This window comes from Struthio camelus, chromosome 2, assembly GCF_040807025.1.
Source record: "Struthio camelus isolate bStrCam1 chromosome 2, bStrCam1.hap1, whole genome shotgun sequence".
Classification (NCBI taxonomy): domain Eukaryota; kingdom Metazoa; phylum Chordata; class Aves; order Struthioniformes; family Struthionidae; genus Struthio; species Struthio camelus.
In genome coordinates this window covers 31,429,657-31,450,300 of record NC_090943.1, presented here as the reverse complement: position 1 = coordinate 31,450,300, position 20,644 = coordinate 31,429,657, and the positions used below count along the sequence as shown (strand labels likewise).

Here is a 20,644-nt window from a genome sequence, read left to right as displayed (position 1 = left end):
CTTAATATAAACACAAAACTCTAGGGAGCATGGGATTTTTTCTGAAGTATCATATGGAACAGTGAGACTAGTTCTGAACTGAATATTCAGCTATTGTTTTCATAATTAGAATAAGACAATAAGATATTTAAATACAACTAAGTGCATAAGCTATTAATTGAGGTGTTAAAATAATGGATTCAGTTCTTTCAAAAATATAATGTTTCTTCTACGGTAAGTAGGACCAACTGAAAAAAGGCGATATAGTAGGTACAAAATATTATAATACTGTAAACTTATCCATATTTCCTTTCCGTTAAGATGCAAACATATACTGCTATACATACCTAGAAGTCCAACAGGTCAAGACAGGCTGATGAATCGTTTTAAGATGACATTTTCTGCAGAGAAGAATCTGGATGGAATGACAGTAAACAGGGACACAGGATACTCCTAATACTGTTTATATTTACCTAGGTTGACCTGCACACACATGTGCATATACACATGCACACACAAACAGATACGCTTATCAACAGTCTACACATAGATATGGGCAACTACATACAAGACAAAAAAAAGACCACAATAGTTTTGGTTTGGCTGCGAAATTAGTGGCTAACTCGCATAAACTTTTAAGATGAGGTTTCTAAGGAACTATGAGGTGTATCAGAAAAAAATGAATGCTAGTACTTTCTTCTGGCATGCCACAGAAAACCAGTTCACCTATTCTCACTTTTGTCTGGAGTGAGGGGGGAATCTTAACCATCAGCACCTGTAAGAATTGCACTCACTACCCTACTTTCTGGTCATAACCCACCAGATAGAGGGGATACAAATGACAGGAAAGCAAAACACATCTTCCTGCCCTCATGTTCTCCGCCCCTCAGGAAAGGAACATTATTTCCATAGTGCAATGCCACTGGACCTTTCCCTCCTAGCACTTCATAGTTATGATAAAATTTAGAGCTTCATCTATGACATTGTTATTTATCATTTTTGGGGTTGAAAAGGAAATTGGCAAACTGCCCTTAGCAGTTGAGTTTTAGAGGGTTTTGCCCCTCTTTATAGTCCAGTGGGCAGGTTAGAGGATAAATTTTAATGCAATTTAACAGGTGCTCACTACTGTTAGGTGGGATGGTACTCCAATGAACAGAATTTGCAAATATACTTGGAAAACACACTTTTTAAAGAAAACAGAAGATGGGGTTGGAACTGCGGGTGTCTCATGCCTTCTACTACCTTAACCCACACATAGATGAAGAAAGGGGAACAGTGGAGCCCTTCACTAAGTAATAAAACTTTCAATGGAAAACTAGAAGAATTATCACTGATAATTCTTCTGTATGTTGCTTAATGAAGCTGCAAACTTTTAAACTACAGCTCCATGGTCTTATCAAGACCTGGATTTAATCACAAAAATAACTGAAATACTTTCTCATCCTTGAAAAGTGTCCTACTGCTTCAGTAGAATCATGGTAGAAAGATGCTTCTTTTATAACCAACCAAGTTCTACCTGTTATACACTGCACATACAGCAAAAGACTTTTTTTCTTTTTTTTGAATGGTAACACAGAAAGATGCTTTTCTCCACATCTGGAGTATTCTGACCAGTTCTGGGCTTCCCAGTGCAAGAGAGACAGGGACATACTGGAGCAAGCCCAGCAAAGGAACACAGAGATGACTAAAGGGTTGGAGTATCTGTCATACAAGGAGATGCTGAGACAGTCAGGACTGTTTAGGCTGGAGAAGAGAAAGCTAAGGGAGATCTTATCTACGTGTGTAAGAACCTGATGGGGGAGTAAAGATGACGGAGCCGGACTCTTCTCAGAGGTGGCTAATGAAAGGACAAGAGACAACAGGCACAAACTGAAATACAAGAAATTCTGTTTAAACATAGGAAGAAACTTCTTTACTATGAGGAAGATCAAACATTAGAGCAGGCTGTGAGAAGAGGGTGTGGAGTCTCCGTCCTTGGAAATATTCAAAACCCAACGGGACACGGCCCTGGTGTAGTAACTTAACCTGCTTTGATTGGGGGGGGGGGGGGGAGGAGGGTGCCCTAGACAATCTCCAGAGGTCCCTTCCTGTCTCAACTGTTATTCTGCTTTTAATAAAAGGTAAAATGGTTCAGATAAGCATTTCAGAATTAAAATAAAGAAAATTGAAGTCCTGCAGTTTACTTATTGTTCTTTAATGTGAAGAACTAAAATTACCACTGGAGTTTTAAAAGCCCGCTGGTTTTCTTATCTCTTTTTCACAGCCAGTGTTATTAAAATAAGCTTTAGTAGGTACCAGCAGAGGACAGGCTGTTTCTATGTAAATGTAAACTTCCTTTTTTTTTTAAAATATACTAAGACTGGTTACAAAGCAAGACTATTTTTTTTTCCTTTTCATCTACTTCGTATCTTAAGATACTAAACTGCTGCCTTCCCACTTTTCACACTTAGTACCTGCATGACATCTCCAAAACACAGAAAAAATGACAACTAAATATTACTGGATTAATTTTTATCATCTAACTGAACTGTGAAAATTAGCACCATCGATTTTACTCATATAAACCTAAAATCTTAACAGCATATTACATTTACTTTAAAAAAGTCATTTTTAAGTACTGATCTGGGTAGCATTTCTTCTTAAATGTTTTTTTAACATCCCTGCACAGATTCGTACACTTGGCAGTTACAAATTACTTAGTACTCATCAAGCCAGAAAAATCAAAAAGTTGCTCTCTTTCCTGTCATTTATTTTCAAATGGTCTTCAATACAGAAGCAAATAGTTTTATAATGAGCTTATTCCTGCCACAATTTTCATTCCATTGTGAATCCAGTTTTTCATTCTTTTTGGCCGTCTTCAAAACTCAACTATTCCTCTTTGTTGAAATGTTGTAGGCTGCGTTTCCATATACATCAAAAGATGGCCAATTCAGAAATCCATATAGGCTTTATTACCTCAAAAATGGCCATACTAATAAAATGAGAGTCAAATGCACAATTTCAGTGGACTTCACAATTTGAAGAAGAGATTAAATAAGACAAAACCTTTTTTCTCAATTACCTTTCACTAGGCATAAACTATAAGTCTGTGCTCTCACTTGATTGTGCTAATTAGCATGCCCTGCATTAGATGTAAAAACGCAGATAAGAATCTCAACCATTCTCTTCTTCTCTTTACTCACGTACATTTCTGACCAGAGATGGAATACTAAATCTGCAGTCCATATTGGAAGACCCAAAGAGACTTTCATTTGGAAGCCTAGAGAGGCTTAATGCAGACATACTGATTTAACTTCTCTCCTCTATTTCCCTAGGTAGCAACATCAGGACCAGGCACAATTTTTCTCTAAGTGACTTCTAGTAACAAGAACACTTTAGCAAGCTATTCAAATTTATGGGATTTTTAAACACCAGGATAAACCTTGTCTACAGTATACACTAAAGAGTATACTTCTATTCATAAAATATTTTCCTACCAAATTATAATCAACTTTCCGCTAAGCAATTTGAGTGCTGCTATTGCTAGTTTTTATTGCTGTATTAAATTGTTAGCAAGCAGCTAAAGGCTGCCAAAACAATTTCACCACACCTATTTCATTTTTAATAGCTTTTTGTAAGAAACTGCTCTGGAATTATTGTTTACATATTATAATCAAATAAAAGTCAACAAATTCTATCATTTAGGTTACTGTCATTAGAATTTTCACAATTATCTTAGCCTTTATTAGAACATTATTTTATACCATTTACCTAGTTATCTATCACTTCATTGCTATCACTTAATTATACATGTTATTTACTTCTACCTACTCAAGCTAAAACTGAATTATACTTCAACTCTTAAAATATCAGTATTATATTCAGCTTCAGCTCTCACTACCATTTTAATTTCTTCTCAAAGATACAAACAACTCATCAAAGCTGTTTTAGCTTATGTGGGATGCTGAAAGTTTCATAAAGTCCTAAAAGTGCTATCTGATACTACATAGTTCTTGCAACAAACGTCCTACCCCTAAAATCTTATTGTACACATTAGCTTTCAGGAAGAGTTACTTATCTCTATTCACTTTTGACTACAAAGATTTAAACTACCTAAGTGATTTTGGCTTTAACTGAGCAAACTGAGGTCCTCTGCCCGCAAATAACTTAAGGGACAGTGACTTTTGTCAAAGCCAACACGTCCACTTGATCAACCAATAAATTACATGAAAACAAACATGTTCCAGTGTATATATATTCTCTCAAATAAGGTACCGGACAACTGAAATCCTAAAACAATTTCCAGGGACTCCAAACAAACACATTTTATTTAGATTTAGATGCCCCTCAGGGAAACTTAATGACTTTCAATGACAGCAATCATAATCCAACCAGTTAGAAGTGGAAGAAAGTGGTACAAAAAGAAATGAGGCGCTAAGAAAAAAATTCATGCATCTTTGAAGAGAAAAAAACAGCCCCCAAACAAAAAAAAAAAACTATCAGTGCTTTTCAAGGATAAAACTGTATACTGTCCTAGAAATGTAAAGGCTCTTCATCAGTTCTAAAACAGGAAATTGAAAGCTGCCAAAGGATACAGGCTCTGCACTTTAGACAAGTAATTTTTCTGCCCAACTCTTAAATGCATTACTTTAGATCCAGTCAAGCTCCTAGATGATATTAATGGGTAGTAGCTTTTTGCTTTCTCACTCCATAAAAATTTATCCCTTTCCAAGTGACAAGTGTTGACCTTTCAGTGTACTATGTCTACTCATTTTTGCTCCCTTCTAAAATCATTTCTAATAACATAGGGAAACGACAAGCAAAAATAAGAGTATTGTGTGTGCTATGTCATATAGCTGATGTGTAATGTCTCTGTGACTGCTAATTAGAAAGGATGCTTTACCGAATTATCATACTTTGTGTGCAACTGCAGCAAAGCAACAACATAAATTAACCACACAGAGCGCTGATGCTAGAGGTATGCATATTTCCCTTCTCCCATATCCAGTAAAATCCAGTATCAAAACCACTGGAGCTCTAGAATGCTTTATTTTTTATCTTAAAAAACAGAATGAAGATTTCTGTGATAGAATTCAAATGCTTGGCCACCCTTCCTGTACTTTCCTAACCTAACTTTTGTTTTTTTTTAATGAGAAAGGGAAAGTCAGCAAAACAAAATGTCATCATTAAATCATTTCACAGCATTTTCTGTCAGGAATGTAATGGAAAATGCGCACATCATGGGAAAGGTTACCGTTCTTCTAGAACGTCTTTTCACTTGGTTCAGGGCTCATCCCTCTACACAACTGCAGGCACTCCTGATAGTTGTTCTCCCTGGGCTTAATTTGGCAGTTGAAGGATTGTGGCATTTTCAAGAAACCACAGTGCAGTGATTTTAGTGGTTATCTGGCTGAAACTGATGCTATGATTTAGGATAATTACTCTGCTTATGGGCAATGGTAAAAGTCAGTCACCACATTCCAAAGTCAACTAACTTGCTGCGTTACTGCATATTTCCCTAATATGGCACGACATCAGATCGCAAAGGCAGAATTATAGAAATCTATTGTTTCTGTTCCTCAAGTACACATGCAATGCAATAGCATAATTATACTTAGTTTAACTGACAATTCTGGAGGGGGAAAAAAAAAAAAAGAAAGAAACAACACAGTACAAGGGCAAGTCACCAAGAGACACCCAGGACATATCATAGATTTTAATGGGATGATAGAAATGTCAACTTTTGTCAATTTTAGGATTCATTAAAATTAATTTCTGGGTGCTGAACAGAAATTGGAAGCGTTTGGGCATTTTACAGCACCTCAGCAGCAGGAGAGGAGGTGCAGTTTCCTCTCAGGTAGATGTTGCTTTCTTTCAGAAATTAACTGTGAAATTATATAAGTTAAAGTTCAGTCAGTTGATCAAAGAATTGCAAGTTAATTTATCCTTGACCTTTGTACTTTTATATTCAGTGACAAGAAAAAGGGAACAGCCCCATATAAATCTCTGCTAACAGTTCTTAGATATTCTCTAATAAAATACAGACATTTTTTTTCTTCTATATCCTTTCCACACCCTTCCTTCTAAATATCAAGTGAAGTTACCAGGCCTTTGTCAAGATGAAGTCAGAGATGGGCTTAAAAATGTTGTTGCAAGCCTTTTCAAGACAGCATGGCAAATTTCTTAAATCGTACTTTTCTCATCTTCATGAGACAACAATATCCAAAGAAAATTTGTTCAAATGTCATAAAGAAAGATACTTTAAAGCAAAGAGAAAGTATAGAAAATGCAGTCAAGGGTAAAAGTCTAGAAAAAAAATTTGAATAAGAAGAATGAAGTTGTTATAAAGGTAAGAATTGCTACCTAAAATACTCCATGATACTGAATTCCTGTCTATGTAATCTTATCTTTGACATAATAAATGGCCTGAAGCAAACCTGATACAAAAATTTAGTTTTTTTGAATGACAATGTAAAAGCGTTATACAAAGCAATATAAGCAATATATATACACTAATAATATTTTCAGTCGTTTTAAGGGAGAAGCCATTTTTATTAACTGTAAGGCAAAGGAAAATCTGAATCAAGACTTGGACACAGCACAAAAGAAAAATATCTTAAAACTCAAATTAATCACAAAAAATCATGCAAAAGAAAATAAAAGAATAAGACAGACAAGGAAATGAAAAACCTGTAAATCTACTTTAGCAGTTACTAAGATTTGCTCAGAGGAAAAAAATACTAAATTACTCAATTAGTATTTTCAACGGCAACAACAATAGGGAATACAAGTAAGACCACTCACAGTAGACCAAATAAAAACTGTAATGCACACCAAAATTATGTTGAAATACAAGAATAACAAATGAAATCTACATCTCTTCCTTCCTTCCCAAAACACAAAGATTAATATTAAACTTCATATTTTTCAAATGAGCTAACTAGCTACTATACTAGTAGCTAGGGATACTATGGACAAATATTTCTGCTATCTCAAACCGAAGTTTGATAAAAAAAATGAATTTTTCCTGTAACCTATGATGCAGGAAGAACCATCCTTACTGAGTGCTTTATGACACTAAACAGCCATTGTGATATGAGTTTTTTATCTTTTTGCTTGTTTATGTTTTTAAAGGTATGTTCTTCAGTAAACAGCACTCTGAAATATCTTAAGACTACAGAATGATTAAACTAGGAAGAACAATAATATCATATATGCAAGTATAATATGTCAGGGTATAATACGATATGCATATGATGAGGAAAGTCACTTGTTCCCTTCAATACATCATTGCAAGCTAAAGCACAATAAAAAACAAGGCAGTTAACGCACAAAACACTTGATTTAGACTCAAATTAAGTTCCAATTGCATGCAATTCTTTTGTTAACATAAATTGGTGCCCTATGCCACTTTAACCAAGTGACTAATACTATGGACAATGGTGAGGAAAGCAATTCAGAATCTTCAGTTCCCTGCACCTTTTACGGTTTTTCAGGTATGAGCTTCTTGGGTAATGCAAAATATACTTTCATATTACATCAAGGTAAGAATTGTTTTCAACAGTATATATGAAATTTTGTACAGCTGACTCAGGAGTCCTAACTATCAAAAACCACCACCCTGATACCTGATAACTAATTACAGATCAATGACCTAGTAAATCTGCTGGACAGCAGAAGAACGAATAAGAAAAATAATTGTATAACAGTAAGAAATTTTACCTATTCAGATTTCTTACTCAAATAGCTAATAAGTTATACTATGGTTCCGCAGACAGACATTCTATTTAGAAAACTGTGTAGCTGCTTACTTGAGAATAATTGTGACATGCCATAACTGCTATTGCAACATAGCATTGAAATGGTTATTGTTTCCTGTGCTGGTCTTCTAATGATTTTAATATCTGAACATGAACATTCTGCGGTTAGAAATTTCAGAAGTATATCTTTCAGTTTCATGGCTTCTGTAACAACGGCTAAGCTTAATGATGCAAAACAATTGAATTGATAAAGAATTTGTCATTTGTTTTCTGAGCATCCTGTACTATAAAACGCTCTGATGTGATAACCTTGCTGCACAGAAAATGATTGAAGCCATTTGGCTAAAATGATGGAATATCTGATTCATTCTAATGCCAAGTAAAATGGACTATTTGACACAAACTTGATACTGTAAGAAAAATTCTTAAGAATGTCCACAAAAATAAGAAGCTACTGGCCCTCATCACAAGACAGGTATTTTGCAGCCAGATTAAAACTTTTTGCAGCCACAACCTATTACTGGTAACCAGGCCAGGAAACAGTGATACATTATCTGCCTCCTCTGCTGTCACAGATACTGTAATTCCACTCTCTGCATTTTGTTTGATTAAATTAACTCTAACCTTCTGAAGAGGCATCTCACTCAATAACCATTTTTTTCTGAAGAACTTGCTCCTTATTTACCTGCAATAAAGATAATTAGAAGAGCCTTAGTATTATATTTTTTATTTTATAAACTCTCCTGGATCTCAGGAGTTCTAGAAGGAAAAAGAAGGTGAATAGGCCCACGATGCATGTATTCCCTAAGGCAGCCAGAAAAGTAATATATAAATACATGCAGTTTTGGAAACAGATGACAACTGCCAAATATATCGTCAAGCTGTAACATACAAATCCATGATCACAGCACAGACCTGAGCAAGCAGCTGTAACTAAAGAAGAAAAAAAGGAAAACTATTTTAAAAAATTCATTAATCAAAAAAAGGTAAACTATTATTTTTATTAGTAAAGAGAAATTAATCTGATAGAAAGAATTGCCTGAACTTCTGTTCATAAGCATCTCCCTGAAAAATACACTTATTGTAAAGTCTGTGGCACTGGTTCCCAAACTTTTTGGATCAACAGACTTTAAATATCAACAGTAGGAACTTCTGACAATCAAAAACTGAAACTAAACTCGCACCTGAAGAGTTCAGAAACTTCTACTGTTCAGTATGGTTCTATAGATTAAAGGCCAATAAACAGCCTGGGAGTCATTGCTCTACAACCTTAACACGATCTAACAATGAACTTTGCATTTGCAGCCTGGGAGGCTTGAAGAAGGTTTGACTGACAGGTTAGTAAACAGTCTGGGAAATGTTTGGGGGGGGGGGGGGGGCGCGGCGGGAAGGCTGCCGAGGAAAATTAACCTTTGATTTTATGAGGGCAAAAAAATACCACCACAAAGCGCCCTTGAAGAGTAACTGGGTAACAGGAACATGAAAAAACCTTGTCTAATATCCCAGTAATACCCCAGCAGGGTTTCAGAACTTTCATAACTGTGAAAAGAAACAAACGTGCATTCCCCCCCCCGGTGATTCTCGATATTCAGAAGCTGTGTTTCTTCACAGTGTTCTAACTGGTATTAATGTTAACAAAGGGAAATACCATAAAGATAGAAATTCACAGAAATTATACATTTTTCCTGAAAAATGATAATAATCTTTTGCTGTATCTGTACTTGACCAGAAAGCATAGGTGGGCAGAATCACTTTCCAACACAGTTTTTGCTCTCTTTTTCAAACTGAAGGATTAATAGCAAGCTTTCCACAGAGGCAACACTGAACGGCCCTGTACGTCTTTCTCAATATGACTTTCTAATTATGGCAATGCAGAATTGAATGGAAACAAGTCTTCCTTTCCGTATCAAACAGTACCAAGAACCAGAGCAGATGTGGAAAACAAAATCAGTATCTGAAGGCCTGATCTCGTATTCTTTAAGTAGCCAAGATTTCCCCCAGAGTTAACCAGTTACACAAGGGGTGGGGAAGGGGGCATCCAGGCTTCCACTCAGATTTTGCTCTCTGGTTTCAGGAAAATATGAGACATAGGCATCCAATAAACCATCTGAATACCACTGATAAAAGACTGGTGCCCACTTAATAATAAGTTAACGTTCAAGAGTCTGTCCTGAATGTTTTACAGCGCAGCTTCAAACATTGTAGGCACACGCAGCTCTGGTAGTTGGGTACCCCCAGTGCAAATGCGTCCACCTTTCTGCTTCCAGAGAACCTTCGAATGACAAGATTATGAGTCTCACTCCCAGAGCTTTGCCTCATTTTTAGGTACTTCAGGGGACAGCATCACAATGCCTACTGGCTCTTTTTGAATATCTGCCCTAACATATTAACTTAATGCAATACCAAAAACTGTGCAAAAATCTGCCGTATTTTACAGTAATCTGCAATGCAGCATAAGTAATTCCGTTTGAATAAAGTCCGCTGTGAAGAAAAGATGCATATCTGTCATTTCATGTACTTTGTCTTGCTATCGAGGGTAAAAAGAAAGACTCTTCAGAAGGCAATAAAATGAAGTAAATGATAGAAAAACAGGTAACAGGTAACTTAAACAACTAGAAAAAAAAATATGCAGAATTAAGACCTGTAAATTACTTAGTAGAAATAAACCGTGTTACTGAGTATTAAGCTTTCTTTCATTCAAGTACTTCGTTCCAATAAATAATGCATTTGTAATCACCTATAAAACAAGAGCTTGTTGCAAATTATGTCCAAATTAACTAACATTTTTCTTGTAATTAATCTCTGCATTAGCATTCTTAAAGATAGTTTTTCTGGAACACTGAAAATCATAGGTTTTCAATTACTATGACAGATTGTTCAATTTGTTGCAATGTATTTAAAATAATTAATTATGAATGTGGATGTTTTAGAATAAATTTCACCTCAGGCAGATCTTCAGAACTAGCAGCTGACTAACAGAATTCTTAACGGGAATGCAGACATGCCTGGAAATTTTTCTGCACGGGAAATGTGAAAAATAAAAATGCAAAGACAAACCTAAGCAAGATGAATGCAGCTAAGGAAATAGGGCAGACAATAGTTCCAAGGTGAAAACATTTGCAGGATTCATACCAGCCTGTCTAGAATATGCTTCCTGTCAAAAACAGAACTACAGGAGATGACTTGATGCAGTTAAGGAGTCAATTCCTTACACACTATAAATTATCCTAAATATGCTGAGTACATTTGCAGCACCACAATTACATATATTGCCTACATTTTTAATGCTTTCAGTTATAAAGTGATTTTATGAATCAGAGTTATGACAAACTTTAGAGTCAATTTTACAGAAGGGTTATTTCCTTTAATAAATATTACAACTGACATACTATAAAAACATTTTCTTTTTTCCCCTCCTCCTGCTCCTTACCTTCCCTTTTCAGGCCTGCCTTGATACCGTAACGGTACAGGCAGGGGATTACACTTGCTTTAAATGTTAGACTTAGTATTTTGGGGTAAATAAATACTTTCAAATTTGCTAATTTCTTAGCAAATTTCTTAGCAAGCATGTGCATCAAAACCAAATACTATATACATGCTTAATAATTTCTCAGCTTTACACTCTGTGAATACTTTATAACCAGCATTCAATTCTATGCTTTCAAAAAAATCTCATTTTGCATTATTTCAAAAATGTGATCCTAGTCATTTTACCCTCTCTGCATAGCTAAAGCAGTAATTTGCATCAGTTGCTGCAAATAAAAAGAAAGAAAAAAATCTAAACTGGAAAAGAAAAAAGCTCAGCACATGAAACTATAAAAGAGTGTATGTTATATGCTTGCTCTAAACTGTAGGAAGATAAAATCTAACGCTTTCTCACAGACTTCTTTTACCTGGCCTATGCAACTTTGCCTCAGGCATAAATAATATTGAAATTTTATCTCCCTTTTCTCAAATATAATATTGGACACCAATCTTATCTAATTCACTAAATATTATCCATGAACATCTTAAAACCAACAACAGAAGCTGTATTTTTTTTTTTTTTAAATAGTCACAGTCAAGTATCAAGCTATTTTTAAGAAGAGGTCCTTTCTTCAGAAGTAATTTAAAAGTCTTCCTTCGGAACAGTTTAAACTAGATTATCGTGTGGATTTTTCCTTAAAAACTGTTTTATATGTTCAAATAAAATACATAATTCATCTTAACTTTGTTCTTTAACCAAAACAGAATAGACAGAAATACTGCGCTGGACAGGAGAACTCTGTGTGCATTACTACTTTATGTGAACAATTTACTCTGGGGTACTGAGCAAAACGGAACGCAAGCTTTGTCTATTACCTAATAAGCCACTTTATATACACTTCACTTTATCCATGTTTCTATTAAATATGTTTAAATTCCCAAGAGAACTATTACGGAGCAGGATAAGAACTTTTTAAAGCTGTGAATTACTGAGTTATGACCTCATAAAAAAGGTAAGGAGATACTTATGAATTGAGCAATTCCTCTAAGGGATCTATGATTCTAAGTAATTCATGTAAGATTGTAACAAGGCCTTCAGGAAAACTAATAAATGTCTAAACTGTACACAACTTTAAAAGATTCACAACACAAAATAAACAAAACTATCATTACATAATGCCTTGTTTTCTAGAACACAATAGTGGCCACCTGTAAAAATAAATATATCCTTCTAAATTATTCTCCGAGTTTGTTAAAAGGAGCTTTTATCCTTAAAATAAAGATGCAGAAACTCCCGCATTAAAAAAAAAATTGCCCTGCATTTCATGCAAATACTTGGTTATTTTTTAAGATTGAGAAGTGTATTATTATCAGCAGCCTCTGGTTTCTCAAAGCTTTAGTATCAAGTGCACATTGTAACTTCTTTCACCAAACTATTACCTCTTTGAAAAAGTGCTGCGTCTCCATGCCTTATATCAAAACCCTATGTGCCAGCTATTAATGGTTTATTTTTGAAAATATAAACAATGCTCTACACTTTAATATCATGACTCTCAAAACTCAACTACCGTTCACTCGAATAAAAAGAAATCTGAAAGTCATCTTACTTTTCTCTAATCAAGGATATAGCTTCTTTACTGTCTTTCATAAAGTTACAGATGAGATTTTTATTTATTTGATTGAACGTTTTCAATTAACTTCTCACTGACTGTTCCACTAATCTTCTAAAAGGTGAAAATTACAGAAATATTTAATTCAATAAAAATTGCATAGATGTATATAAAAAGAACTTTATGAACTAAAATTTGTTCCCAATTCCCCCCAAAATCAAAGAGCCTGGACAAAAGTAAAAATATAAAAGTTAAAGTTTAAGTTATAATGCATCTCACTACACTGGAATAGTCTATACAATTTATACAACAATGATGCTACCACGAAGATAAACACAGTCTTGGCATGTCTAATAATATATATATGGCTACTATTAGCACACTTACTAAAGTAGAAAGCATGTCAATACTATTTTAAGGAACACTACTGATTAAAGTTACTCTCACGTTAATCATTTTTTGGTACAAAACTATAGTCATTATGAAAAAGTTCAGCCAGTTAATGAACTATCACAATTTATAAGAATGTAACTCACTTTTCTAGGAGGAACCTTCAATCATTTCATAGTCTATTCCTTAAAGTTTTAATACCCATAAAACAATAGGGTAAGTAACAACACTGGGCATGTAATGAATAGTCCTTCAGCCATCCAGTGCTGCACAGAAAGATCTAAAATGGTGACCAAGAAATTGGTCATTTCCATTAGTCAAACAGTAGAAATTAGTTGGACAATTTAATATTTTTTATTTTAGATCCATTACTAAGTACCGAGCTTAGATCAAGAAGTCTGTTTAGTAATTTACACAAGATCTCATTCAACTATGGCTGATCCACTGGTGAATTATTAGGCAATAAGAATCTTCTTGTAGTTCAGTCACCACTCTGTAAAACAGAAACCTGTTTATAATTAAGTGTTGGACTTAAAGGGTTTGCAAGGAGTGCACAAGGTATACAAGTAAAAGGCTGTAAGTTTGAATTACTTCACAAATCTCCATTACTTCACGTACCCTGACAACGGAAAGGATTTGTATGGAGAGGAGGGGCAGGGCTGCACTTTTTGAAATAAGAGAAATAACTGAAGAGAAATATGAGAAATAGCTTAATTTCCTCTAGTTCTTACTCAGTTAATAACCCCAAAGCGTGGAATAAACTTAAATTTTAGGAAAACCTAGATTTCTGAAAAACAGATACTGTTCATTCAAAAGTCATGTCCTCTGGCCTGTACGAGGTAGCACGGGGCAAGAAAAGCGGAAGGCCCATCAAGACTATTCCCTAATTCTGCACTTGCAGCAGTTGCATATTTCCATTTACTTAAGTGACCAACCTTTACATTCAGAAAAATCTCTTCTACAAAATCCCCCCAAACCTCCCTTTTCTTAGGGGCAGATAGGTAGGAAGGTATGAAAATAAAATCCAGTAATTAGAAAACATTTTGTTGAGTGAAGCAAAAAGATGATGAAAAGACTACCCCTGATCTTTTTAGAGCTTTTCTGCCTTAATAACAGACAGTGCCAATCAGAATGGATCTTTAAGAGTTATTTTTCTGTTTTCCCTCTCAAATATTTTCTATTTACAAGGAATCCTACCAACTTGAATTTAAAATAACACTCTACTTCTAGTGTCACAAAAGAATCCTGCATGATGGTACAGACAGGAGAAAGAAGCAGTCCAGGCTGTTTCTCTTACTTTGTGAAGTAAGAGAAGAAAGAAATCTGCAAACTTTCTCTGACATAGCCCATTTTTGTGGATCACATTCCCGCCACAACTCTGGCTACACAGCAGTCGGCCTATATGGTAGCTAGCGCGTCACGTTGCCTGAATTCATTGTCATCAAAAGAATTACAGTTTTAGGAACAAAACAGTTTTATATTTACTAAATATTTTAGTATCATTTAGTATTAATCAAAAATAGCCTCCATAACACCTCAGAAGCAGAGGTCACCTAACTTCAATAAAACTGTAGTTTCTTAAATGAATTATTCGAGGAAAGACAATTACAAATTCAGAATCTCTTACAAAAACTAATCTGGAGAATAATACAGCAGATTTTTTAGGAAAATATTTTTTAAATCTTCTCAGGTTGCAAACAATACATTTCTATTACATTTTTAATTTTCAATTTAAATATGCAGCTCTTCACAGCATTTCTGCATGCACTACTTTATGTCCTTAAATCTGACATTCAACACTTAAGAGAAAGAACCCTGAAGAAAAATTGCCTTTTTCACAGTGAAGCACTATATACGTTGTTCCCAGGATTCCTTCCCCCAACAAAATAAGTCTTCTTGCATCTACTTATTTTCTGCTAACTGTTCTGACCACTGTCATGATTTTACTGCTTTTTAATATTATGTCTACCTTGCAAAATCATAAAGTTAAAATTTGTAAACAATGTCAATATGTACTAAACCAAATGTAAATCGAAAGTCCCTCACCTCTGGTACATATTCCAAATACAACCCCTAGGTAAATCCTGGGCTACATGCAGCAAGGCTGCTGAAAGCCTTTTCTGTTGTCGTGGGCAGCTGAAAACTGTTGCCATCACTTCTCATCAGTACTAATGTATCAACAGTCATTGCAACATGCTGCTTCTGTGCAAGTCTGGTACTGAGCTGGAGCGAGCAGATTGAGCAGTAGTAGCTTGTCTATGTATAAGACAGTCTCCCAGTTACTGATGAGGCATTCAGCCTCAAATTTGGAAAGAAAACTACAATCTGGCACAGGAACCTTGAAGTGATATCAACATCTAAGGTAAATGATATGCTGTAGTTGAGATTCTAAAATAAGCTATTCTGAGTATAAGATAGCTATATATGGGATACATCCTCATTCTAAAACTACATTTAGCTCGCATGCATCTTACTTTTGTCATAACTCTGTTTCCTTGAAATAAACGAAAATATGTATTTTGGAATAACCCTTCCAGTTAAAAATAACAAATGTAGCTATTCTAAAGAGAACTTGTTCATAAAAATAAAGCTGAAACATACAGGACGTAACTACAACACTAAGTTTTACCTAAATTAACCATGAGATTTTTTTTTTTTGAAAGTTCAGTTGATTCACCTATAGTCTGCTTCCTGGTTGCTAAATTCCCTTATTCCTCTTTCAACAACTCTGAGCAGTTTCTACAGCTTTGCAGAAAGGCCACAACGCCAGCTATAAAGTCAAATTCAACAAAAGATGTTGTGGTCAACAATAGCTTTTCAACAGCACTTATTCTATGCTTGAATTTGACTTCTGCACCTACAAAAAAAACATTCAATGGATTTTTTTTTACCTCTCTGTTTCAGATGAGAAGCAGGATTATTGAACACTTTCATGATCTGCATTAATGGAGGTGGTATTAACACATTTTTCAAAACATAATTCCTCATAATCCACACTTCAGCTCGTAACATTATTAATGATGCTAATTTAATTACTTTTAGGATGGTCCTGTAGCTTTAATATCATTAAATTGTTGGTTTGTTTATCTTTCTGACCTGCTATAAAGCACTGACAATTCACCCTGACAAGAGAAAATTAATTCTCTTGTGTTAGAAAAACAGATTATCTTGCTTATTTACAACCTAATCCACTGCATAAACATGTGTGGCAGGTCAGTAAGTGAATCAAATCAATGCTTCCGAAGTAAGGTTTCCCCTAAATAAGTTTTCTTTTTTAAAGTACATTTTGTTATAATCACGATGAGAAAACAAAGAAGATGGCACTTTAATCCCTTATAGTGTCCGACCATCAAACCTACCTGACTAGATTTTCATTGTCGCCAGTCCCTTTACACGTAGCACATTCAGTCCTTAAATCCTCTGACTTGGGCTTCTTTTGTAGAACAGACTGCCTTTGTCTCCTTTCTCTAGGAATCCGTTCCTGCCATAGCAGAAGGCAAAAGAAAGGGGGGGGGGGGGGGAAGGAGGGGAGGAAAGCAAATATTTTCAATTATAGTACTGAAAGTAACATCTCAACCTGAAGTTTAATTTTTTTGTGAAACTGTTGTAAAAAAAAAAAATACACTATATTCCAACCTCAGGTTTTTCTTCTTCAGGCACAAAGCTTCGTTTTCTTCCTCTAGTTCTCTGGAAAGAAAATATATTTAAAATTCAATGTTACATAACAACAAAATGTTTTGCTATTTATCTATTCTTTATAACAACAAGAAAAAAAAACATACCTAAGCAAATCATTTAAAGCATAAACTACAGACAACCACCGCAAGCCAACTACAGTAACAGGTGTAAGAGCAGATGCTTTAGATTCTAGGTACAATTTTGTACAGTACTAGCCAAAAGCTAAATATAAATTCATGTATTTTGTTGAGCTGAGGATGTGGAATCTTATTCTAAAAAAGACTGCCTTTACAAATATAAGTCTCCTAAAGACTTCTTACAGTCTCGCCAGTAAAGTGTGTAATTTGCAAATCTCTTTGAACAGTTTGTGACAGTAAATTCCCTGAGCACTTAAAAGTGCTCTCTTTGTAAACCAAATACGCAGATTGCCAGTTCATAACACAATCCAGTACTGATTTTCATTTGCAAACAGTGTGCTGTAAAACACTTTAAATTTGAGTCAGGAATCTCCACTCCCTCCAAAAATTTTAATTTCCTTTCTGCTTTATTCGCGTACAGAATTCTGTATTATGTTATAGATATCAATGCAATTCTGAACAGGCTCAAGATCATCTCATTTATCAAACACATCCATACTTCATCAAAACAGAATCAGAAAATAATTATTAAGGACATTATAGATTTTGAGCTGTAGCCGAGTATTAAAGCTTTCAAACCGAAGCTTAATGTAACAGGTATCGCACAACCGTAACAAGAAGTATCTGGTGTCCCATCTGCCAGGAAAGTGCACCGTTTTGCTTCCAGAGAAGCTAAGGAAAAAGAAGTGCCCATGCAAGGAGAACAAATGAAGCTGGTACATGTTATGTCTTCACCAAATACACAAGATCTTTCAGACCTTTTTGCAGATTCTGCCCTTTGTACAGTGAATAAGAACAATGGCTGAACTCATACATAAGCCAAAGGCCAAAAAGAAACAGATATAGGTGGGAAAAAAGCTAATGTTTAAAAGTTTGTTTAAAATCATACTAAAAATTTTTTTAAATATGCTAACTTAGGTTCTAACCGCTATAATTAAATGCCAAAGACAACTTCTGATGTAAATTCCAGTGACAGCATTTCTTATTTGAGTCCTTTACCAAATCCTGAAAGAAAATGCCTACTTCTAAATCTACCTAAATAGAAGCAAGGATCTGCTATTCTTGAGTATGTCCACGTGTTGAAATATGGAAGATGATTTACTGAGCTGTACAAATAAATCATGATCTCAGCCACTACATCTTACCTGCATCTGTACACAGACTGTGAAATCCATGAAACCCCATAAGGGACCTGAAACTCCAAGCCCTTACAGAAAATAAAATAGTTTTCAAAAAAGTAAAGGGATAAGGTAAGGTAAGGTAAAGGTAATCTCCTGAATCCCCAGGAGGCATTTACTACCTAATTTACAAAACTTTTAAACTCTAACAAGATCAGTGGGAACTGCTAGATGTTCAATACGTGAAGAAAAGATTGAAAGCAGTCCTAAGCTAGACTGGGGGTGGGGGGGGGGGGGGGGGATAGGAGCGGCCTTTAATGCAGGTTCTTAAAGTATACGTGTAATCACAGACAGAAATTATTGGTATTTACAAAATTGTATATACCATGAACATGACTTATTTTGTTTTTAAATTGATAAATAGGTATGACAAATTCATGTATTGTAAGATTTTATGACTTCTCAAATACATCACAAATTAGTGCTTTAGATCTGTAATATAATATCAATTTGGCCTTTCTTTCTTTTTTATTTAAGTAAAGGAAACATTCCTGAACCAATTGTTCAATTAAATTCTGTAAACCTTTTGTCACCTTTAGCTTCATAAACCGAGGCAAACAAAAGCAGGGATGCTAATAGTTATCCGGCAGATGCTCATAAAGCTCTAGCATTAACTACGTACTAACATATGCAAGTATGTATATAAAAACTACGGCGATTATCTTCTTATGAAATTATGAAGTAAAGCACTGAAGACAGGAAAACGCTTTAAAGTGCAACATATTTAAGCAGAAAGTGAACCTAATGCCATCTGTTTTCATTGGCTATTGGTACACAACAGATGGAATGGCTAATATGAAAAGTGAAACTTATTTCAGTACTGCCAGGCAGCCAAAATTTTGATTTAATTCAGTGTTAAGGAAAAGAATCACAAAAATTAAGAGGTTTCCACGGATTGAGGCAACATATGTCAAAGGTTTATAACGTACTAAAAGCAGCTCAAACAAGTCCAAGTTCAGTCACTAAATTTTTCTCTTTGAAAGAGCAGTACTATAACCTGAATATGTTAAATAACTGCCACAAGCTGAATGATAACGTCTTTCTTGTTTACCACGGATAGAAAATTAGAAGGGACAGGGAAGGAAATGCAAAACACCAGAGTCTACTCTGCTAACCAATAACGCCTTTGATGCTTTGATACTAGTAAAAGAGAACTTTTCAAAATGCTTTTTTTCTGGGGGGAAAGAATCATATTAGGAAGTCATTTGTCACGTGATAAGAAAATGCATTCCCTAGCTGCCTACTTTATGATTTCTTAAATTTTTTTTGAAGCAGCTACTATTCAGAGAAAATAGCATCTAGTTTCTTACAGAAAACGTAAAAACCAAATGAACAAAAAAAATCTGAAAACAATCGAGAATTACAAGTGCGCCTATTGTAAGTCAAACTCTGACAATGCTAGTTTCTTCTGTTTGGATATATACTAGTTTCATGCCAAGACCACTCCGTATTCTGAATCAAAAGACACATTTCAAATACAGTTATACTGTATTACATCTATATGTATATACATATATACATATATATACACACACACACATAATACACACATATATGTATTATGTATACTGTTACATAATATGTATTATGTATACAGTTATACTACTGGATAGTTTTATGAAATGTGTTCTTACCATTCCAAAGTGCTGAGACACTAGCTCAGGAAAGCAAAATGTTATGTTATTAGTACCCAAGCAAAAAAACCCCATCGTTCTGTCCATACTATCCCAGCTTTTCTGTTTCACTGCAAAAGATATGCTCTAAAATATCTACCGTTTGGAACACACAACTCAATCCAGAATTAAATATGGCTAGACCTGGATTAGACTGCAGAAACTCTGACGTGTCAACTGCCCACTGCAGGACAGGAATCAAAAGTACTAAAAAAATGGAATGCGGTTCATAACACATAGTTACATACATTTCTGTATGCAGAAATTTAGTCTTGGCTTCTGTTAGTTCAAATTAGTTCAAATGTTGACATCTAATGACATCTGATTGGCAATTCTTTGGTTTATGGCTCAGATAAGTTTTTATACTTGCATAATTTTGTGCAATTAACTCAATGTGGACTGTGATAAGGATGCTATTTACTAATACAAACTTGTGCTATTAATACAAGAATTCCAGCCAATAAGCTTTAGGCCCCATAGTATCAATGGAATCATAGTACCAGTGCCTTGCAGGCAGCTAAATTCTGTTTACTACACAGGAAGCTTAAAAATTTTGTTGGAATGCAAGTTAAACGGCTGCAGCTAAGGACCAAATAAGTACTGATCCTGTACAACCTTAGCTGCCTGATGAAACAATCTTATTTCAAGGTAGTATGACACAGCAATGAATTACATCACACAAGAAAGATGTTATGTTTTATTTGGACTCTTAAAATAGAAACTAAAGAACAGCTAACCAAACTTATCAAATCAGATTTCCTAACACTGTGCCATACCATTCCTATACCTCCCCTT

At 34.8% G+C, this 20,644-nt stretch overlaps 1 protein-coding gene across 20 annotated transcripts in view; it reads right to left on the bottom strand.

Moving 5' to 3' along the window:
* PHF14 (PHD finger protein 14) overlaps positions 1-20,644 on the bottom strand; it is a 171,923-nt gene that overhangs the window by 80,040 nt on the left and 71,239 nt on the right. For 10 of the 20 annotated variants that reach the window (XM_068934964.1, XM_068934963.1, XM_068934962.1 and 7 more), the window contains exons 15-16: positions 16,820-16,870; positions 16,543-16,664 (exon numbers count right to left, since the gene is read on the bottom strand). In XM_068934964.1, the coding sequence (XP_068791065.1) occupies positions 16,543-16,664; positions 16,820-16,870 (173 nt within the window). Of the gene's footprint in view, positions 1-326; positions 395-16,542; positions 16,665-16,819; positions 16,871-20,644 lie in introns of all 20 variants that reach the window. The other 10 variants (XM_068934959.1, XM_068934958.1, XM_068934966.1 and 7 more) reach the window with 2 other exon arrangements.